The 20,659-nt window shown below is 42.3% G+C and overlaps 1 protein-coding gene across 1 annotated transcript in view; it reads left to right on the top strand.

Annotated features, from left to right (window-relative positions):
- VIPR1 (vasoactive intestinal peptide receptor 1) overlaps window positions 1-20,659 on the top strand; it is a 114,072-nt gene that overhangs the window by 87,314 nt on the left and 6,099 nt on the right. Inside the window, exons 4-10 of the mRNA XM_070729964.1 lie at window positions 419-525; window positions 2,804-2,904; window positions 5,933-6,065; window positions 11,016-11,169; window positions 12,477-12,537; window positions 14,798-14,864; window positions 18,009-18,100. Of these exons, the coding sequence (XP_070586065.1) occupies window positions 419-525; window positions 2,804-2,904; window positions 5,933-6,065; window positions 11,016-11,169; window positions 12,477-12,537; window positions 14,798-14,864; window positions 18,009-18,100 (715 nt within the window). The remainder of the gene's footprint in view (window positions 1-418; window positions 526-2,803; window positions 2,905-5,932; window positions 6,066-11,015; window positions 11,170-12,476; window positions 12,538-14,797; window positions 14,865-18,008; window positions 18,101-20,659) is intronic.

Raw genomic sequence — 20,659 nt, 5'->3', positions numbered from 1 at the left:
ATCTTAGTATCTGTGAAACTGAATGTAGACATTCAGTCTCATTTACTGCAATAGGAAAAATATACCCAGAGCCCCGAAGGGAAAAAAAGAAAAAAAACCAAAATTTTTCTACCGGTTCTGCGTACCTGACTGTACCCGTAGGAGCCCATCACTGATTATCCTTTTTTGCGACCTTCCAATGAGTAAAGCCAAATTCACTTAACGACCGTGTTACTAAATTAACAACTGCAATGATTTACTTAACAGCGTTGGCAAGTATGATTGTAAAATTGCACAAAACTCACTTAACTGTCTTGCTTAACAAGACAAATTTGGGGCTCAAGTTCTGGTCGTAAGTCAAGGACTACCAGTGATAGCGGACACGATAAGTCTAGGTGGAGGGGGCACATTTTATGATCTTCCTTTGTTGCCCGTCTAGGTAACGTCAGCAGGAACTGCACGAGGGATGGCTGGTCAGACATTCATCCTGCCCCGTATCCGGTGGCTTGTGGCTATGATGTCAACATGACAATCATTGATCAACAGGTCAGTAGAAGGAGAATCAAGTTGGGTAGGAAGGCAGATGGGTGGAAAGGAACGAGAGAGGGAAAGAGAGAGGGGGGAGAAGGAGGATGGAAGGAAAGAAAGGAGGGAGGAAGGAAGGAAGGAAGGAAGGAAGGGGCAATGGGAGAGAAGAAGGAGGGAGGAACGAAGGAAGGAGAGAGAGAGAGAAAGAGAGGGGGGAGAAGGAGGAATGAAAGAAAGGAGGGAGGGAGGGAGGAAGGGGCAATGGGAGAGAAGAAGGAGGGAGGAACGAAGGAAGGAGAGAGAGAGAGAAAGAGAGGGGGGAGAAGGAGGAAGGAAAGAAAGGAGGGGGGAAGGGAAAGGAGGGAGGAAGGAAGGAAGGAAGGAAGGAAGGAAGGAAGGAAGGAAGGACGGGGCAATGGGAGAGAAGAAGCAGGGAGGAACGAAGGAAGGAGAGAGAGAGAGAAAGAGATGGGGGAGAAGGAGGATGGAAGGAAAAAAAGGAGGGAGGGAGGAAGGAAGGATGGAAGGAAGGGAGGAAGGAAGGAAGGAAGGAAGGGGCAATGGGAGAGAAGAAGGAGGGAGGAACGAAGGAAGGAGAGAGAGAGAGAAAGAGAGGGGGGAGAAGGAGGAAGGAAGGAAAGAAAGGAGGGAGGGAAGGGAAAGGAGGGAGGAAGGAGGGAGGGAGGGAAGGAACAGAGAGGCAATGGGACAGAAGAAAGAGGGAGGAACAAAGGAACGAAGGAAGGAGGGAGAAAGAAAGAGAGAGGGGGAGAAGGAGGAAGGAAGGAAAGAAAGAAGGGAGGGAGGGAGGAAGGGAAAGAGGCAATGGGAGAGAAGAAATGAATTGAAAGAAAAGAAAGAGAGAAAGGAGAGAGGGAGGAATTGAGGAAAAAAGGAAGAATAGAGGAAGCGGGAAGAGAAGGGAAGGAAGGGAAGAAGGAAGGAAGGAAAAGAGAGATAATGGGAAAGAAGAAGGGGGAGGGAGGGAGGAAGGAACGAAGGAAGGAGAGAGAGAGAAAAGAAAAGAAGACCAAGTTAACTAAAAGGGTTTAATTTATTTAGTTGTGTCCTACCTTTATTATTATTACAAATAATTCAAAACGGCAAATATATCCAACAAACCTTCCTACTCTTTCCCCCCCCAATCAACACCCTTATGAACTGGTTGGGCTGAGAGAGACAGACTGGTTCAAAGTCACCCAGCCGCCTTTCATGCCTAAGGCAGGACTAGAACTCACCATCTCCTGGTCATTGGCCCAAAGTCACCTAGCTGCCTTTCTGCCTAAGGCGGGACTAGAACTCCCTGTCTCCTGGTCATTGGCCATATTTTACCCAACAGGCAACTTTCTGGCTTCCTGTTTTCTAACCTGGTGCTTTAACCATTGGGCTAAACTGTCTCTCTTGCATTTGAAGGGTGTCAACCGCCCTGATACATTCTGGGGTCCCTGCAGGAGAGTTGTGTTTTTGTGATCATCACTGAAATCTATTCCACGTAAGGCTCAGCCTGCAGGTAGTCCTCATCTTACGACTACAATAGGCCTAAGCAAGGAGATTGTTAAGTGAGTTGCATCCAATTTTACCACCTGCTCTGCCACGGTTGTAAAACGAATCACTGCAGTCGTTAAAATGAATCATGCAGCCGTGAAACGAATCCACCTTTCCCCATTGAATTCTGCTTCTCAGAAAGTGGGCGGCTCTAACCGTCGTAAGTGCAAGGACCGATCATAAATCTATTCAGCACTGTTTTAAGTTTGAACGGTCAGTGCATGAGACGTCGTAAGTTGAGGACTCTGTAGAGATGTCTCTGGACAAATGATTCTGCAGATTAGGGACTGAATGGCTTCCCAGTTCATTTAATTCTGCAAGTGATCCTCAACTTACAAACATTCATTTACTGACCAATTACAACGGCACTGGAAAAAGGGAATTACAACCATTTTTCACACTTACGACCGTCGCAGCACCCCAGCGGTCACATGTTTAAAATTCAGATGCTTGACAACTGACTCGTACTTACAACGGTTGCAGCATCCTGGAGTCACATGCAACCTCCTGACAAGCAAAGTCCATTGGGGGCAAGCCAGATTCACTTAACGACCGTGTTACTCACTTAACAACTGCAGCGATTCCCTTAACAACGGGGGCAAGAAAGCCTGAGGAGTGGGGCAAAGCTTTCTTAATGAACGTCGTAGCGACAAAAGTTTGGACTCCGTTGTGGTCGTAACTCGAGGACTGTCTGGATTTGTGGGTCCAGACGGAAGGATTGACCCCTGTGTTGTTCTGTCTCTCTCCTCAGAGTGTCTTCTTCTACGGCTCGGTGAAAACTGGATACACAATTGGACACAGTTTGTCTCTCGTTGCTCTGACGGTGGCCATGATAGTTCTCTGCTTCTTCAGGTAACAGAAACATAGAATCTGTATAGTCTGGAGGACAGAAGGAAAAGGGGGGACATGATTGAAACATTTAAATATGTTAAAGGGTTAAATAAGGTCCAGGAGGGAAGTGTTTTTAATAGGAAAGTGAACACAAGAACAAGGGGACACAATCTGAAGTTAGTTGGGGGAAAGATCAAAAGCAACATGAGAAAATATTATTTCACTGAAAGAGTAGTAGATCCTTGGAACAAACTCCCAGCAGACGTGGTTGGTAAATCCACAGTAACTGAATTTAAACATGCCTGGGATAAACATGTATCCATCCTAAGATAAAATACAGAAAATAGTATAAGGGCAGACTAGATGGACCATGAGGTCTTTTTCTGCCGTCAGACATCTATGTTTCTAAGATTGACAGCATAAAAAGACCTCCTGGTTCATCTAGTCTGCCCTTGTACTATTTCCTATATTTTATCTTAGGAGAGATATATGTTTATCCCAGGCATCCCAGGTAATTACTCCAAACAGGCACACACCACACAATAGAAGGAAAACCAAAAGTCTTTATCAACAGAAAAGCAGGAAAAACTCCCTTTTTAAATGTCAAAGGGATTTTCTGCTACACACAAGTCACTGGTTAAATGCAATCCAATTTCTCACCCAGTAACTGAGAAATTGAGTCCAATTCCAAAAGTCCAGAAAGTCCACACACAGTCTTGAACAGGGAAACAGCAAAACCACGATCTTGACGAAACGATGAATCAGATAAACTTCCCTGAGGCTGAACCAGCACGCTGCTCTTTTTATCTGTAGCACTAATTTCAGCAGCCCCACCCAACCACAGGTGGCCTCACTTATCTCCTGTAATAATCCTTCAGTTGTTCTATCCTATGCATCACTCTACGCATGCATGGGTCTGTCACACGTTCTTGTTCATAATCCAGGGATGATAAGGATGATTGATCTCCTCCTGGGCTGTCTGCCAAACTCCCCTCTTCCCTGTCACTCACGCTTTCTTCGTCAGAGGAGACTTCGTCGGGAGATTCTATCGGGAGCAAAACAGGTCTGTGGCATATGGATGTTTCCCCCACATCCACCTCCACATTCCTTGGGGCAGGAGCTGGGCCAGAGCCAACCACAACAGTGCATAGGTTGGATGTCTTCATCCTCAAGTGCCCCAGGTTTCCACGGCTAAGCAAGTGATTTTTTTAACCTCATTTTTTGACCTTTCTTGCCAATGTTGTTAAGTGAAACCCTGCAGTGTCGGTCGTTAAGTGAATTAAGTTAATCGGTGGATTCCCAATTCTACTGCTAACAGTGCGCTGCACACGCAGCTTTGCTTCTGCGGGCTTGTGCATGCGTCCCGTGCGCAGGAAGCAAAATTTCACGAGGGGATGTGCATGCGAGAGAGGGTTTTCTTGTTTCCCCGCATGCGCAGAAGTAAAAAAAATAATCTCTCATGCGCGCATCCCCTTGCAAAATTTTGCTTCCTGTGGCAAAAACAAAGCAGCGTATAGCTCAGTTTTTGCTACCGGTACACCGTCCTTATCTGTACTCGTACCAACTCAATATTGGGTGCACAGGTTGGATTTCTTCACCCCCAAGTGCTGTCCTTGACTTACGACCACATAAGGGAGCCCCAAGTTTCCACGAGTGAGCATGGGTTCTTAAATGGTTTATTTTACCCCATTTTCTGACCTTTCTCTCCAATGTTGTTAAGTGAATCCCTGCAGTGTCGGTCGTTAAGTGAATCTGGCTTCCCATGGAATTTCCTTGCCAGGAGGTCACCAAAGGGGAAATCACGTGATCTTTGGGCACACTGTGGCCACCATAAGTAGGAACCAGTTGTCCAGTATCTGAATCTTGGTTGGGTGACCACAGGGACATGGCAGTGGTCGCAAGTGCTGTTGTATCCTTCGTCACTAAATTGGGGACTGTCTGTGATAGTTTTTTCTCAACCTTCACAACTTGAAGATATCTGGACTTTTCTAGCTGATTCTTCTTCCTCGTCATCATGATCATCATTCTTTTTACTTTGATTCCTCCTCCTCATCTCCTCCTTCTCCATCTCCTTCATTTCTTTCTCCTCTTCTCCACCTCCTCTTCCTTTTTCTTCTTCTTTTCCTCCTATTTCTCCTTTGCCTTCTTCTTTTCCTCCCCCATCGCAATCTTCTTCTCCTTCTCCTCCACCTTCTTCTCCTCTTCCTCCACTTTTTCTTTTCTTCTTCTCCTCCATCTCTTCACCTTGTTCTCCTTTTCCTCCCCTTCTCCTCTTTCTTCACCTTCTCCTCTTCCATCATATTCTTCTCCTTTTTCTTCCCTTCTTTCTTCTCCTTCTCCTCCTATTCTTTCTTCTCCTTCTCCTCCTCCATCTCATTCTCCTTCTCCTTTTCCTCCTATGTTGCATTCTCCTTCTCCCCATTCTTCTCATCCTCTTCCTCCTTCTTCTCCTTCTCCTTCTCCATCTCCTTTGTCTTTTTCTCCTTTTCCTCCTCCTTCTCCTTTTTCCTCTCCTTCTCATCCATCGCATTCTCCTTCTTCTCCTTCCCTTTCTCCACTTTCTTCTTCTCCTCCTTATCTTTCTCCTTCTCCTCCTCCCTCTTCTTCTTTTTCTCCTCCTCCTCTTCTCCTTCTCCTCATCCTCATCTTCCTTGTCCCCCTCTTCCTCTTCCTCCTCCAAAATCCAGTCCTACTCCCTTAGGGCAGGGGTAGGCAAAGTTGGCTCTTTTATGGGACTTCAACTCCCAGAATTCCTGAGCTAGCATGATTGACTCAGGAATTCTGGGAGTTGAAGTCCACGAGTCATAGAAGAGCCAACTTTGCCGACCCCTGCCCTAGGGGATTCTGGGGGTTGAAGTCCAGGCACCTTAAAAGCCTTCTCGACCTGGTTGTCAGTCAAGCCAAGTAGAAAACCTTCTGGCTTTATGTGTCTGTTCGGATGAAGAATCCTCTGATGACCAGCTTCCTTCCATGTCCACCAGAGATAGTCGGAACCACCTTCGGATACGAAGAGTGTCTTGTCCATCATTTCCCCATTTCTCCTTTGCAGGAAGCTGCACTGCACCCGGAATTACATCCACATGCATCTGTTTACCTCCTTCATCCTGCGCGCGGTGGCCGTCTTCGTCAAAGACTTCATTTTGTTTGAAAACGAGGAGTCGGAGTATTGCTCAATAGGCTCGGTCAGTCTCATTTATTGTCCACTCTTCCAGTGAATGTTGCTCCTCCATTCCCCATCGTTTTACTAATAATGGTCCTTGACCTACGATCACAATTCAGCCCCAAACCTCTGTGGTTAGGTCAGTTCTGCCCCAATTTTACAACCTTTCATGCCACCGTTGTTAAGCGAATCCCTGTTAAGTTAGCCACACGGTTGTTAAACGAATCTGGCTTCCCCTTTGACTTCGCTTGTCAGGAGGTCGCAAAAGGGGATTGCGTGACCCCAGGACATAAGTACGAGTCAATGACCAAATCTGGATGACTTTGAGCCAATCACTATGAGCTAATCACTTACTCTATCCACCTTTTCTATCCCATGCATGATTTCGTACACTTCGATCAAGTCACCCCTTGAACGCTGTCCTTCAAGGCGGAAGAGACCGAGGCGTTGCAACCTGGTTTCATAAGGGAGGGGCTCCACTTCCTTGATCATTCTTGTTCCCCTTTTTTGCACCTTTTCCCGTTACATTATATGCTCTCCTCTCCTCTGTACATTGGGGAATGTACATGCAGCTGCGCATCCCCAATGTATGCACATGCACCCCCGTGTGAGATTTGGCTTTTGTGCTTGCACAGCGAGTCCACAGAGAGGGGCGGCATATAAATCCAATAAATGAATGAATGAATGAATGAATGAATGAATGAATGAATGAATGAATGAATGAATAAGTAAATAAGCAAAATCTTGCGTGAACCTCACACAGGCAACATTTTGGCGATTTTCCGCATGCACGTAAGCAAAAATATCGGCAAAGATCACCCAAAGATCTTGCTCATGCGTGAATCCTTACACAAGATTTCGCTAGCCGCACATGCAGCAACAGGCATGCGCGCATTCACTGGACACACACATGATAGTCGGTAGTATCAAAGACGGTAGTCCTTCGCTGATGCTGACCCTGACTTTCACGCCCCCTCCTCTGATTAAGCTGCTGCCAAAAGGCCACAATACTAACACATATCATAAATGGCACAATTGTTCCTGCTATTTGTCCGTTCCTGGTTAGCTGTGTTTGCTTGATTCACACCAAAGCGCAAGCTGGCAATGTTTTTTATTTAAATTGCTTGTTTTAAGGAAGGCGAAAGATTTAAATAGAGGTTTCCAATACCCATAATTGTGATATCAAGTAATATACAGGTATCCCCTGACCATTATTATTGTAAAATGGGGCAAAACTCACTTAACAACTGTCTCGTTTAGCAACATAAATTTTGGGTTCTATTATTATTATTATTAATAATAATAATAATAATATTAGTATTAATATTAATATTAATTAATACTAATTAATATTAATATTATTAATATTATTATTAATTAGATTTGTATGCCACCCCTCTCCGAGGACTCGGAGTGGCTAATAATGATAATAATAATAATAATAATAATAATAATAATAATAATAATAATAATAGAGCTCAAAATTTCTGTTGATAAATGAGACAGTTGTTAAGTGAGTTTCGCCCCATTTTACTTTCTCGCCACAGTTGTTACGTGCAGCTGGTTACGGACGTTAAGTGAACCTAGCTTCCCTGTTGATTTTGCTTCTCAGAAGGTCACTAAAGGGGATCGCATGACTATGGGTGCGACCGTCATAAATATGAGTCAGTGGCCCAGTCCCTAAATTTGGATGTTGCAACAGTCATAAGTCACTTTTTCAATGCTATTGTAACTTTGAATGGTCACTAAATGAACTACTATAAGTCAAGGACTTCTACCTACCTGTATATTGCCTTAATTTAATTCAGTTTCTTTAATCGATTGATGAATAAAATAAATTAAAAATAAATGAATTGTAATTTTCTTTCCAATGCTTGGTCAGAGAAAGCCTAGTTAAATTTTGTCGGTTGCAACCTTTGTGTAAGAACACATCCGGAGTGTAAAAAAAAAAAAAACCAAGCAGGATATTGCTAATATAAGCCAGCCGGCACAAGCTAATAAAAGCCAAACGGTGAAGAGGGAAGAAATAGTAATAATATACATAATATTGCGTAATATATTTTTTCCTCTAACAGGAGTTGATTTCTTAATGCTTGTAAGAGCAGGTTTAGCCCTGGAGAGAAAAATACACTTCAATTTGGCCAAGTCATTTTTACAATCTGTAAATATGGAGAGGTCGCTCGGGTTCATTGCTCTTACCGATGACAGAAGGATTATGCAAAGAAATACTATAAAAAAAGACAAACAGCCTTAATAACCGGTTGCATCCTTTCTGATTCAAGGTTCTTTCTCTTTTCGGCTGTGAAAATAACAGACATACAAACACAACAACAACAACAACAACTGGATAACAAAGAATGTTGTTTTGTGAACACTTTGAAGAGGGGGGGTCTTAGAAATTTATTTATTTATTCATTTATTTATTCATTCATTCATTCATTTATTCATTTATTCATTTATTCATTTATTCATTCATTTATTCATTTATTCATTCATTTATTCATTCATTTATTCATTTATTCATTCATTTATTCATTCATTTATTCATTCATTTATTCATTTATTCATTCATTTATTCATTCATTTATTCATTCATTTATTCATTTATTCATTCATTTATTCATTTATTCATTCATTTATTCATTCATTTATTCATTTATTCATTCATTTATTCATTCATTCATTCATTCATTTATTCATTTATTCATTTATTCATTCGTTCGTTCATTCATTCATTCATTCATTCATTCATTTATTAGACTTGTATCTCGCCCCTCTCCGAGGACCCAGAGCGATTCACAACATGCAATAGAAACAATATGTATACAAATCTAATAGTTAAAAAACAGTAAACTAAAATCCCATTACAGTAATCCCTCGCTACTTCACGGTTCATCTTTCATCGATTCGCTATTTCACAGGTTTTCAAAGGGGGCTTAAATCCATTAAACCCATTAAAAATTCATAAAATTCTTCTACAGTACTACTGTAGAAACTGGTAGGATATCACATGTAGTTCCAGCTGAGAAACATTATAGAGTGACTGTTTAATGCAAAGGGTGGGTTTTAAAAGTCCAAATACTTGTTAAATACATAAAAATATATCTTTCCTCTACTTCACGGAAATTCGTTTTTCATGGGTGGTCTTGGAACGCATCCCCAGCGAAAAACGAGGGATCACTGTCTACTCAATTACATCCATACGTAACATTTAATGGTCAGAGAACATGATCTAGCTGACCCATGCCTGGTGACATAGGTGGGTCTTAAGCGTCTTGCAGAAGGCGAGGAGGGTGGGGCAGAGAAAATCTCTAGAGGGAGCTGATTCCAGAGGGCTGGAGCCACCACAGAGAAGGCTCTTCCCCAGGTCCCGCCAGACGACATTGTTTGGTCGACGGGACCTGGAGAAGGCCAACTCTATGGGACCTTATCGGCCGCTGGGATTCGTGCGGCAGAAGGTGATCCCGTAAGTATTCTGGTCCGATGCCATGTAGGGCTTTATAGGTCATCACCAATACTTCGAATTGTGTCCGGAAACCAATCAGCAACCAATGTTTGGCTACCCATCATACACAATTTGTATGTATATTTTTATGTATACTGTATTTATTTGTATTCTGGTATTATTGTTTTTATAAATAAATAATGTAACTCAAGGCAACCAATATATTCAACACATTTTTCCATATTTCTCACACAACGACAACCCTGTGAAATAGGTTGGGCAGAGAGAGAAAGGGTATGAGAAGCCCAAAGTTACCTAGCTGGCTTTTCTAGCTAAGAAGTACTAGAACTCACTTTCTCCTAATGATTGGCTCAAAATCACGCAGATGTCTTTCATAGTTAAGGCAGTACTAGAACTCACTGTCTCCTAGTGATTGGTACAAAGTCAGCCAGATGTCTTTCATAGTTAAGGCGGGTACTAGAACTCACCGTCTCCTAGTGATTGGCTCAAAGTCACTCAGATGTCTTTCATAGTTAAGGGGGTACTAGAACTCACCGTCTCCTAGTGATTGGCTCAAAGTCACCCAGATGTCTTTCATAGTTAAGAGGGTACTAGAACTCACCGTCTCCTAGTCATTGGCTCAAAGTCACTCAGATGACTTTCATAGTTAAGAGGGTACTAGAACTCACCGTCTCCTAGTCATTGGCTCAAAGTCACTCAGATGTCTTTCAGTTAAGGCGGTACTAGAACTCACCGTCTCCTAGTGATTGGCTCAAAGTCACCCAGATGTCTTTCATAGTTAGGGTGGTACTAGAACTCACCATTTCCTAGTGATTGGCTCAAAGTCACCCAGATGTCTTTCATAGTTAGGGCGGTACTAGAACTCACCATTTCCTAGTGATTGGCTCAAAGTCACCCAGATATCTTTCATAGTTAGGGCGGTACTAGAACTCACCATCTCCTAGTGATTGCTCCAAAGTCACCCAGATGGCTTCACTTTATTGGGTACCTCTGTGTCCTCGGAGAGGGGCGGCATAGAAATCCAATAAATAATAATAAGAATAAGAATAATAATAAGAAGAAGAAGAAGAAGATGAAGAAGAAGAACAAGAAGAACAAGAAGAACAAGAACAAGAACAATAAGAACAAGAATATATTATTATTATTATTATTATTATTATTATTATTATTATTATTATTATATTCAAAGGTCACTAAATAAATGGCTGTTGGTTCAGCCAAGCATTTGACTTTTGATCGGATGACCATGGAGATTCTGCAACAGTTGTAAACTTTTTTTAGTGTCCTTGACTTATGATTAAATGAAGTGTCATAAATTGAGGACACTACGGTCATAAGTCGAGGAGGGCCTAAGAGCAAGTGGATGAAATGTTCCTGACATCAAAAAGGCTGTTTTGGAGCCACCTGAATTGGAAAAAATGTGTCTAGACACCAAATAAAATAACAAATTCGCCTTTTGCAACTCAAATGCTTAATTCAAGTTGCCTTGTTTCCCTTTTTTTTCAGGTGGGTTGCAAAGCTGCGGTGGTGTTTTTCCAGTACTGCATCATGGCTAATTTCTTTTGGCTTCTGGTCGAAGGGTTGTATCTCCACACCCTCCTGGTCATCTCCTTCTTTTCAGAGAAGAAATACTTCTGGTGGTACATCGTCATAGGCTGGGGTATTGTGGCTTTGTCGTCATCTTTGTTTCCCTACACCAGAGGTCTTCAAACTGGGCAACTTTTAAGACTTGTGGAGCTGGGTAAAAGAAATAGAAGTAAAGGGGGGTGGCTGTCATAGGAGACAACGGTTCGTATCTCTGGAGATTTTGCTCACAGTGTGACCTTCCACAAAGACCGCTTGTGGCCAGAACTTAATTTGCAGCCTTTCGCTGAGAGCTCACAAGGAACTGATAAAGCAGGAGTCCCCAAACTTGGCAACTTTAAGACTCGTGGACTTCAACTGCCAGAATTCTCCAGCCAGCATAGCTAGAGTTGAAGTCCACAAGTCTTAAAGTTTAAAATAATTCAAGGTGGCAAACAAAAGTTCCTTCCCTTTCCTTTCCTTCCCTACCCTTCCTGTCCTTTCCTTATCTTCTTTTCCTTTCTTTTTCTTTCCTTTCCTTCCTTCCCCTTCCATTCCTTCTTTTCCTTTCCTTTCCTTCCCTTTCTTTCCCTTTCCTTCCTTCCCCTTCCATTCCTTCTTTTCCTTTCTTTCCTTCCTTCCCTTTCTTTCCCTTCTCTTCCTTTCCTTCTTTTCCTTTCCTTCCTTCCCTTTCTTTCCCTTTCCTTCCTTTCCTTCTTTTCCTTTCCTTCCCTTTCTTTCCCTTTCCTTCCTTCCCCTTCCATTCCTTCTTTTCCTTTCCTTTCCTTCCCTTTCTTTCCCTTCTCTTCCTTTCCTTCTTTTCCTTTCCTTCCTTCCCTTTCTTTCCCTTTCCTTCCTTTCCTTCTTTTCCTTTCCTTCCCTTTCTTTCCCTTTCCTTCCTTCCCCTTCCATTCCTTCTTTTCCCTTCCTTTCCTTTCCTTCCCTTTCTTTCCCTTTCCTTCCTTTCCTTTCTTGTCCTTTCCTTCTTTCCCCTCCCTTTCTTTCCTTCCCTTTCTTTCCCTTCCATTCCTTTCCTTCCTTTCTTTTTCTTCCCTTCCCTTCCTGTCCTTTCCTTCCTTTCCATTCCTTTCTTTTCCTTTCCTTCCCTTTCTTTCCCTTCCCTTCCTCTTCCTCTGCTTTCCTTTCCTTTTTTTCAATCATTTTATTACATTTCTGCGCCCGTCTTTATCCCTATCAAGCATCCCTAGGCTAGCATGCCTTCCCCTATAATAATAATAATAATAATAATACTCAAAGTGGTGTCCGGCAAGCAAAATAACCTTTTTGCTGCTAATTCGGCACATTTGATGCTGTCCGTTCTCTGTTCTTGTCGTTCTGCCTTATGCAGCGTTCCGAGAGTGTGCCATTACAAAAAGTGACAAATCCTTAATTCTCTGTTGTCAGGCGCACCGATGCTGTTCATCTTGGCTTGGACCATCACGAGGATTCACTATGAAAATACGGGGTAAGCCTTCATTTCCGTTCTGCTTTTATCTGGCTGAAAGAGCGTGCAACGCCTTGAAAGACGCTTCTTGGGTAGTCCTCGGCTTATGACTGGGCTTGAGCCTGCAACGATGGCCAGACGTCGTTAGGGCACTGCAGTTTGAAGCAGCCTGGTCTTTTGGAGGATTTAGATCTTTAAGATCTGAGAACTTCCAACTCAAACCTGGACCTTTCATGGCTCAAAGGAGAAGAGATTTTTTTAAAAACCTTGCATTTCCTTATTGCAGGTTGTCCTTGACTTATGACCGATTTCTTAGTGACTGTTCAGAGTTACAACCTGGCTCCTCCAGGCTACTTATGATCCAGATTCAAAGTCCTGATGCCCCCCTGCTTCTTGTCATCACATGGTCACCTCCCTCCCTCCCTTTTCCTTCCTCTCACTCCCACTTTTTCCTTCTTTCTTTCCTTCCTTTCTTTCCTTCCTTCCTTCCCTCCCTCCCTCTCCATCTTTCTTCCTTTTTTTCTTTTTTCTAACTTCCTTCCTTCCCTCCCTTATTTCCATCTTTCTTCCTTTTTTTTTTTTTTTTTTTTAACTTCCTTCTTCCTTCCCTCCCTTATTTCTGTTGTGGTTGGCTTCAGGTCAGCTCCTTTGGTTGCTGATTTTGACGCAGAGGAGTGGGAGCCGTCTGTTCACAGAAGAGCCGTCTGGCTGGAGGACGAATCAGACAGTGAACCAGAAGGAGAGGCAGGGAGGTAAATGGAGCAGGAAGGGACTGGAGAGAGAGGAATGGAGTCAGTCAGATCTCCAGCCAGAGTTTCATCTTCATCGGAGTCAGAAAGGGAGGAGTTAATGAACAATCCTATTCTTAATGCTTGGGTCAGTAGAATGCTGGGAAGACAAGAGCAGCTGCACAAACGCAGAAACAGATAATAGGTCACAAGTGATAAGAATTAATGACGCTGCTGCAACCTTGAAAAAGGGGAGGATTGCAGAGGTCTGTGTGGGAGTCTATCGTTCAGTTTTGAAGAAAGTTTGTTGAATTGTGGTTTCGTGTTTGCTGTGGATTTCTGGACATACTGACATTTAAAGCTGTGAGTTATTTCTGGCTGACGTAAGCCTGAATGACTTCTGCACTGACTGGAGTAATTAATTCTGACCTATTGAACTCTTAAACTAATATTGCTCTGAAACTCCGTGGTTTGCAGTTTTCTGAATATAAAGAACAACCCTTGCTTTATTTTTACAAGCCTGCATGTGTGTGTTTGATTTACTTCGTTTCTGGGTGGCCCTCGGCCAGACAGAACAATTTCCGTCTTTTTTTTTTTTCATTTTTCTAACTTCTTTCTTTCTTTCTTTCTTTCATTCATTCTTTCTTTCCTCCCCCCTTCTTTCCGTCTTTCTTCTTTTTTCATTTTTCCAACTTCCTCCTTCCCTCCCTTCCTTCTTTCCATCTTTCTTCCTTTTTTCTTTTTTCTAACATCTTTCTTTCCTCCCTCCCTCCCTTCTTTCCATCTTTCTTCCTTTTTTCTTTTTTCTAACTTTCTTCTTTCCCTCCTTCTTTATTTATTTTATTTCTTTCCTTCTCTACATGTTTCTCCTTCCCTCCTTCGTTCCTTCCTCCTCCTCATTTCTTCTACTTTCTCTTCCTTCCATCCTTCCCTCAATTTCTTTATTTCATTTTCTTTCTTTTTTTTCCCAATTATTTCATTACCTCTCACTGTCAAGCAACTTTGCACAGCTTAAAACATCCAAAGCACCAGCGTAATGCAATCAAAATATTAGAGACATAGAACACTGGTACAGTGAAAATTGAAACATTAATATATTCATTTATGGTTATTTGCAGTCTCCCACAATTACAATTTATGACATTTTTGTTTTTGCTGGAAACCAACAATTATTTCCAATACCTGGCAAAAAGATGCCCAACGGGAATACTTAATGACCGCAGCAGCAGCAGTCGCTGAACTTAATAAGTAGTGTTGACTTAATAAGCATGTTTGCTTAACGGCTAGTGTAGAAAAAGATTGGAATGTTGCCACAGCTGTGTGATGACCTGTTTGATGACCAGCACAAGTTATGAGTTCCATTTCGGTCTTAACTTGAGGACTCTCTATGAAGCCTGCATTTGGGAGGGCTTCTGGGGCATTCCCGTCATGTATTTTATTTGTGTAATTTTTAATCAAAGTCATAAATATTTTTTTTTTCCTGTTGGTTTCCTCTCTCATCCTTTGAGTATAAATCTAGAAAGTTTCATCTAATTTGAAATTTTGTTTTTCAGTTGCTGGGATTTAATCGAATCTCCATATTGGTGGATTATCAAAGCTCCCATTTTGGTTTCTATACTGGTAAGATATCTGTGTGGTTTTCAATACTAGAGGTCTCCAAACTTAGCAGTTGTAAGACCTGTGGACTTTAACTCCCAGAATTCATGGCTGAGGAATTCTGGGAGTTTATTTATTTTATTTATTTTATTATTTAGATTTGTATGCCGCCCCTCTCCGCAGACTCGGGGTGGCTCACAACAAAATAAAACAGTTCATGACAAATCTAAATTATAATTTAAAATATTTTAAAAACCCCATTTACTAAGCAAACATACATACAAACATACCATGCATAAATTGTATATGCCCGGGGGAGATGTCTCAGTTCCCCCATGCCTGATGACAAAGGTGGTTTTAAGGAGCTTACTAAAGGCAAGGAGAGTAGGGGCAGTTCTAATCTCTGGGGGGAGTTGGTTCCAGAGAGTCGGGGCCACCACAGAGAAGGCTCTTCCCCTGGGGCCCGTCAACCAAGTTGAAGTCCACAAGTGTTTAAAGTATCCAAATTTGCAGACCTCTGACCTAAATACCTCGAAAGAACTTCCTGTCATCTCTTGTGGTTTGATTCTGAGTGGTTCTCAACTTATGACCACAGTTGAGCCCAAAACTGCCATTGCTAAGCAAAACAGTTCTTATGTGAATTTCACCCCGTTTTAGAGCTTTCTTGCCACCGTTGTTAAGTGAATTACTGCAGTTGTCCAGTTAGTGACACTGGTTGTTAAGTGAGTCTAGCTTCCTCATTGACTTTGCTTGTAATAACCCTGAGACTCCACAACCGTCATAAATATGAATCATTTGCCAAGCGTCTGAATTTTGATCACATGCCAGGGAGATGCTGTGATAGCCGGCGGCATACAAATCTAATTAATTAATTAATAAATGGTCCTAAGTGTGAAAAATGGCCATAAGTCACTTTTTTCAAAGTGACCTTGTATTTTTGAATGGTCACTAAGTGAACGGTTGTAAGTCGAGGACTGGTTTGATTCTGTGCAGATAAACAACTGGTGGTCCTTGATTTAAGACCACAATTGAACCCCAAACTTCCATTGCTAAGCAAGATGGTTGTTAAGTGATTTTTGCCCCTTACTTGCCACCGTTGTTAAGTGAATCACCAAAGTTGTTCAGTTAGTTACTTGGATTGTTAAGTGAACCTGGACGAGCTTTCCTGTAGAAGAAAAATTTGGAGAGATTTCCTTCAGGCCCATTTAATAAATGGAACTGAGCCCAAAGCTGAATTGTTTAAGAGACAAATGCAGGGTTCCTTGACTTACAAAAATTCACTGAGTGCCTGTTCAAAGTTACAACACACTGGAAAAAAGCAACTCATCTTCACATTCACGACCATTGCAATATCCTCTGTGTCACATAATCAAAAGTCAGGCCTTTGGCTGCTTAAAGAATAAGATATAGACATTGATTGGGGGCCATATATGCAAATTTTAGTCTTGATACAAAAATATTTTTAAGGATACTGGTTTTAAAAAGAGAAATATCAACTGGACAAAATTTTATAGGGTAGTCTGACAGTCTCAAAATGGGTGAGCAGTGTGGTCGGGCAGTAGGAAAAGCAAGCAGGATGCTTGGCTGCATAGCTAGAGGTATAACAAGCAGGAAGAGGGAGATTGTGATCCCCTTATATAGAGCGCTGGTGAGACCACATTTGGAATACTGTGTCCAGTTCTGGAGACCTCACCTACAAAAAGATATTGATAAAATTGAACGGGTCCAAAGACGGGCTACAAGAATGGTGGAAGGTCTTAAGCATAAAACGTATCAAGAAAGACTTAATGAACTCCATCTGTAGAGTCTGGAGGACAGAAGGGAAAGGGGGGACATGATCGAAATATTTAAATATGTCAAAGGGTTAAATAAGGTCCAGGAGGGAAGTGTTTTTAATAGGAAAGTGAACACAAGAACAAGGGGACACAATCTGAAGTTAGTTGGGGGAAAGATCAAAAGCAACGTGAGGAAATATTATTTTACTGAAAGAGTAGTAGATCCTTGGAACAAACTTCCAGCAGACGTGGTTGGTAAATCCACAGTAACTGGATTTAAACATGCCTGGGATAAACATATATCCATCCTAAGATAAAATACAGGAAATAGTATAAGGGCAGACTAGATGGACCATGAGGTCTTTTTCTGCCGTCAGTCTTCTTTGTTTCTATGTACAGAAGACAGATTGATAAGTAAGATATACTATTATTTATTGGCCTATAAACTGTTAAAGAAAATGTGATAATGTGGGCTAAAGGTTTTAGTTATAGTATAAAAAACAGGGGTTGGCAAAGTTGGCTCTTTTATGACATGTGGACTTCAACTCCCCAAATTCCTGAGCTAGCATGATTGTTTCAGGAATTCTGGGAGTCGAAGTCCACAAGTCATAGAAGAGCCAACTTTGCCTACCTGGGTATAGAATTATATAAATAGGAAAAACTGTGAAATAAAAACTATAGGCTAACGATGTCTGTTCCCCATAAGAAAAACATGTATAAATGTTTTACCGATGACATCTAGCTAAAATGTTCCCTAATGCAAAACCAACACTGTTGGAAATGTAATCAAATAGAAGGAACACAAACACAACAATATTCTAATCAAATTTTCTCCCGATGGTGTGTATTTGTTTTTCCAGTTTTAGGCAAATATTATTCTTGCAGATGTTTATTATTTATTTATTTATTACTTAGATTTGTATGCCGCCCCTCTCCGAAGACTCGGGGCGGCTCACAACACGTGGAAACAAATCATAAATAATCTAACAAATTTAAATTTGTTTATGATAAGTATTATCAAATATTGTGTTTCTTTTTTATAACTTTCAGGTAGTACTCCCAATAAGAATATTTCTGGTTTCATTTCTATGTTTCCTTTGGTAATCTCTTCTAGTAGTATTTTAATTTTGTTCCAATACTATTTTGCTTTTGGACATGTCCACCAAGTATGGTAATATGTCCAAAAGCAAAATACTATTGGAACAAAATTAAAATAGCAGGTCATAAAGTCGAGTTCTACCTTTACAATGCCAGCTTTCTGTGCCTTTTTTCCGTTGTTCTGAAAAACATATTGGAAATAGATGATCCATATAACCGTGTTGCGGTAGGGATTTTGTCTTCTGCACCACAAGGAATTTTAATGTTCTTTTCTTTTTTTTAACATGTTCAACAGGTCAACTTCGTGCTCTTTATATGCATCATACGGATCTTGGTCCAGAAGCTTCACTCTCCAGATGTCGGGCAAAACGAAACAAGCCAATATTTGTAAGTTCGGGCCTCCGTTTGAGAGTCTCCTGAAGCCATGAATTGTCTTGAGTGGGTGGGTGCAAATCGGGGCATTAAGCTCCATCCCGTTTTTATGTGTGTTTTAGGTAGTCCTCGACTTATGACCACAAGGGAGCCCAACATTTCCTCTGTTAACTTGTTCATGTAGTCGTTAAGTGAACTTAGCACCCTTTTTCAACTTTTAATGCCAGTTAAGTTGTTAAGTGAATCACTTCAGTTGTTAAATTAGTCACACGGCCATTAAGTGAATCTGCCTCCCCCCCCCCCCCCCCATTAACTTTGCTTGTTGGAAGGTCGCAAAACAGGACCACCCTCCACGGTCACAAAAACGTGTGTCTGAATTTTGATCATGTTATCAGGACTAGAACTCTTGGCTGATTGGGCCAGTAATAGGTCGCTAGCCGGTATGCGCCACACTGTGTACTTGTAGCGAAAATGGAGCTGGGCACACAGCTCCGGGTGACTGGCGGGCAGGCACGTGCGTCCGAGCGAGATTTGGCTTCTGCACATGTGCACGGGATTTCAGGGATTTTCGGCAATTTTTTGCTTCCGTGGACGCACAAAAGCAAAAAAAATCACTGAAATCTCGCACAACCACAAGGCCTCTTACAAGATTTCACTTCCTGCACATGCACAGAAGCAAAAGTTTGCTCAGATATGCGCGTGCATTACACTAGTAGCAGTGGTAAGTAGGAATGCCCGCCGGGATTGGGCCAAAGTCACCCAGCTGTTTTCATGGCCTAGAACCCACGATCTCCTAGCCTGGTGCCTGTTCCACTAGGCCAGTGATGGCGAACCTATGGCACAAGTGCCACCGGTGGCACGCGGAGCCATATTTGCTGGCACACAAGCCTAACTCAGCTCCTGTGTGGAATGTGAGTGACGGCCAGCTGATTTTTGGCTCAGGTGGAAGCATTTTCAGCTTCTGGAGGGCTTCCCGGTGTTCTGCCGGCATGTTTCAACCGCCTGTAATTAATTACAGGGTAATTAGTCCAGGAAGACACACACCACACGATAAAAGGAAAACCCAAAAGTTTTTATCAACAGAAAAACAGAAACAGCTCCCTTTTTAAATGTCAAAGGGATTTTCTGGTACACACAAGGCACAAGCTAAATGCAATCCAATTGCTCACCCAATGACTGGGAAATTGAGTCCAATTCTAAAGTCCAGAGAGTCCACAAACAATCTTGAACAGCACAAAACCCACCATCTTGACAAAACAATGAATCAGATAAACTGCCATGAGGCTAAAACGCCAAGCTGCACTTTTATCTGTAGCACTAATTACAGAGCCCCACCCAAGCACAGGTGGCCTCATTTTCTCTTGTAATAATCCTTCAGTTGTTGTCTCCTATGCATCACTCTATGCATGCGTGGATGTGTCATTAATTCTTGTTCAGAATCCAAGGATGATACAGATGATTGATCTCCTCCAGGGCTGTCTGCCAAACTCCCCTCTTCCCTGTTACTCACGCTTCCTTGGTCAGAGGAGGCTTCATTGGCAGATTCCATCGGGAGCAAAACAGGCCTGCAGCATGTGGATGTTTCTCCCACATCCACCTGCACATTCCTTGGGACAGGAGCTGGGCCAGAGCTAACCACAACACCCGGGAGGTGGGAAGAGGGCATTTTCAATCTCGCCGGACCTCAAGAAAGACTCTGGAGCCTGGGGAGGGCAAAAAACAGGCCTATTGGGTCCACCAGAAGTCAGGAAACAGGCCCTTTCTGGCCTCCGGGGAGCACATGGGAAGCCATTTCTGCCCACCCCAGACATTGAATTATGGTTGTGGGCATGCACGCATACGCCATCACTGCACTAGGCCAAAGAATTAAGAATTAGAATTATTTATAGGGCATGAATCTCTCACCTGAGTTACTTGCAGTTCTCTCCCGCCCTCTGTGCTGAAATGATTTATCGTTATAGAGCCTCCTGCTTGAGCAATGGGTTTATTTATTTATTTTATTGTATTTATTAATTTGACTTGTATGCCGCCCAATCCCGTAGGGTTGGACTAGAGGACCTCCAAGGCCCCTCCCAACTTTGTTATTCTGCTATACTGCAAACCCCTCTTCTAGCATTGAAAATCTCCATGCCTTAGGAGGCAGCCTTAGATAAATAACATATACCTAAAATAAAGATACAATAGAATCGGGTGGATTCCACTTACCACTGCTACTGGTGAGCTTCCTGTGCGGTTTTGTGACCCCGGCACGCACCCAAGCGAGACTTTGCTTCCTGCGCATGCACAGAAGCAAAATCTCCCTCGGGCGCACAGCAGTCACCCAGAGCTGCACACACAGCTCCATTTTTGCTACCTGAACGCCGTTCCGGCCCCGTCCAGGTAGGAACCCAAAACTGAATAGAATGCATGTGAAATCAAGAACTAAGAATTATGAGGGTGAAAACTCAGAGAAGCTTTTCAGTCTGTCATGCAAGAGAAGTGCGTTAAGGGGCGTGCATAAGTGCACAAGCGTGCCTCCCGTCCCCTGTCCTATTGTCTCTTATGTATGTATGTATGTATGTATGTATGTATGTA

This window comes from Erythrolamprus reginae, chromosome Z, assembly GCF_031021105.1.
Source record: "Erythrolamprus reginae isolate rEryReg1 chromosome Z, rEryReg1.hap1, whole genome shotgun sequence".
Taxonomy (NCBI): domain Eukaryota; kingdom Metazoa; phylum Chordata; class Lepidosauria; order Squamata; family Dipsadidae; genus Erythrolamprus; species Erythrolamprus reginae.
The sequence above is the reverse complement of the archived record's forward strand: the minus strand, read 5'-3'. Positions and strand labels throughout refer to the sequence as shown.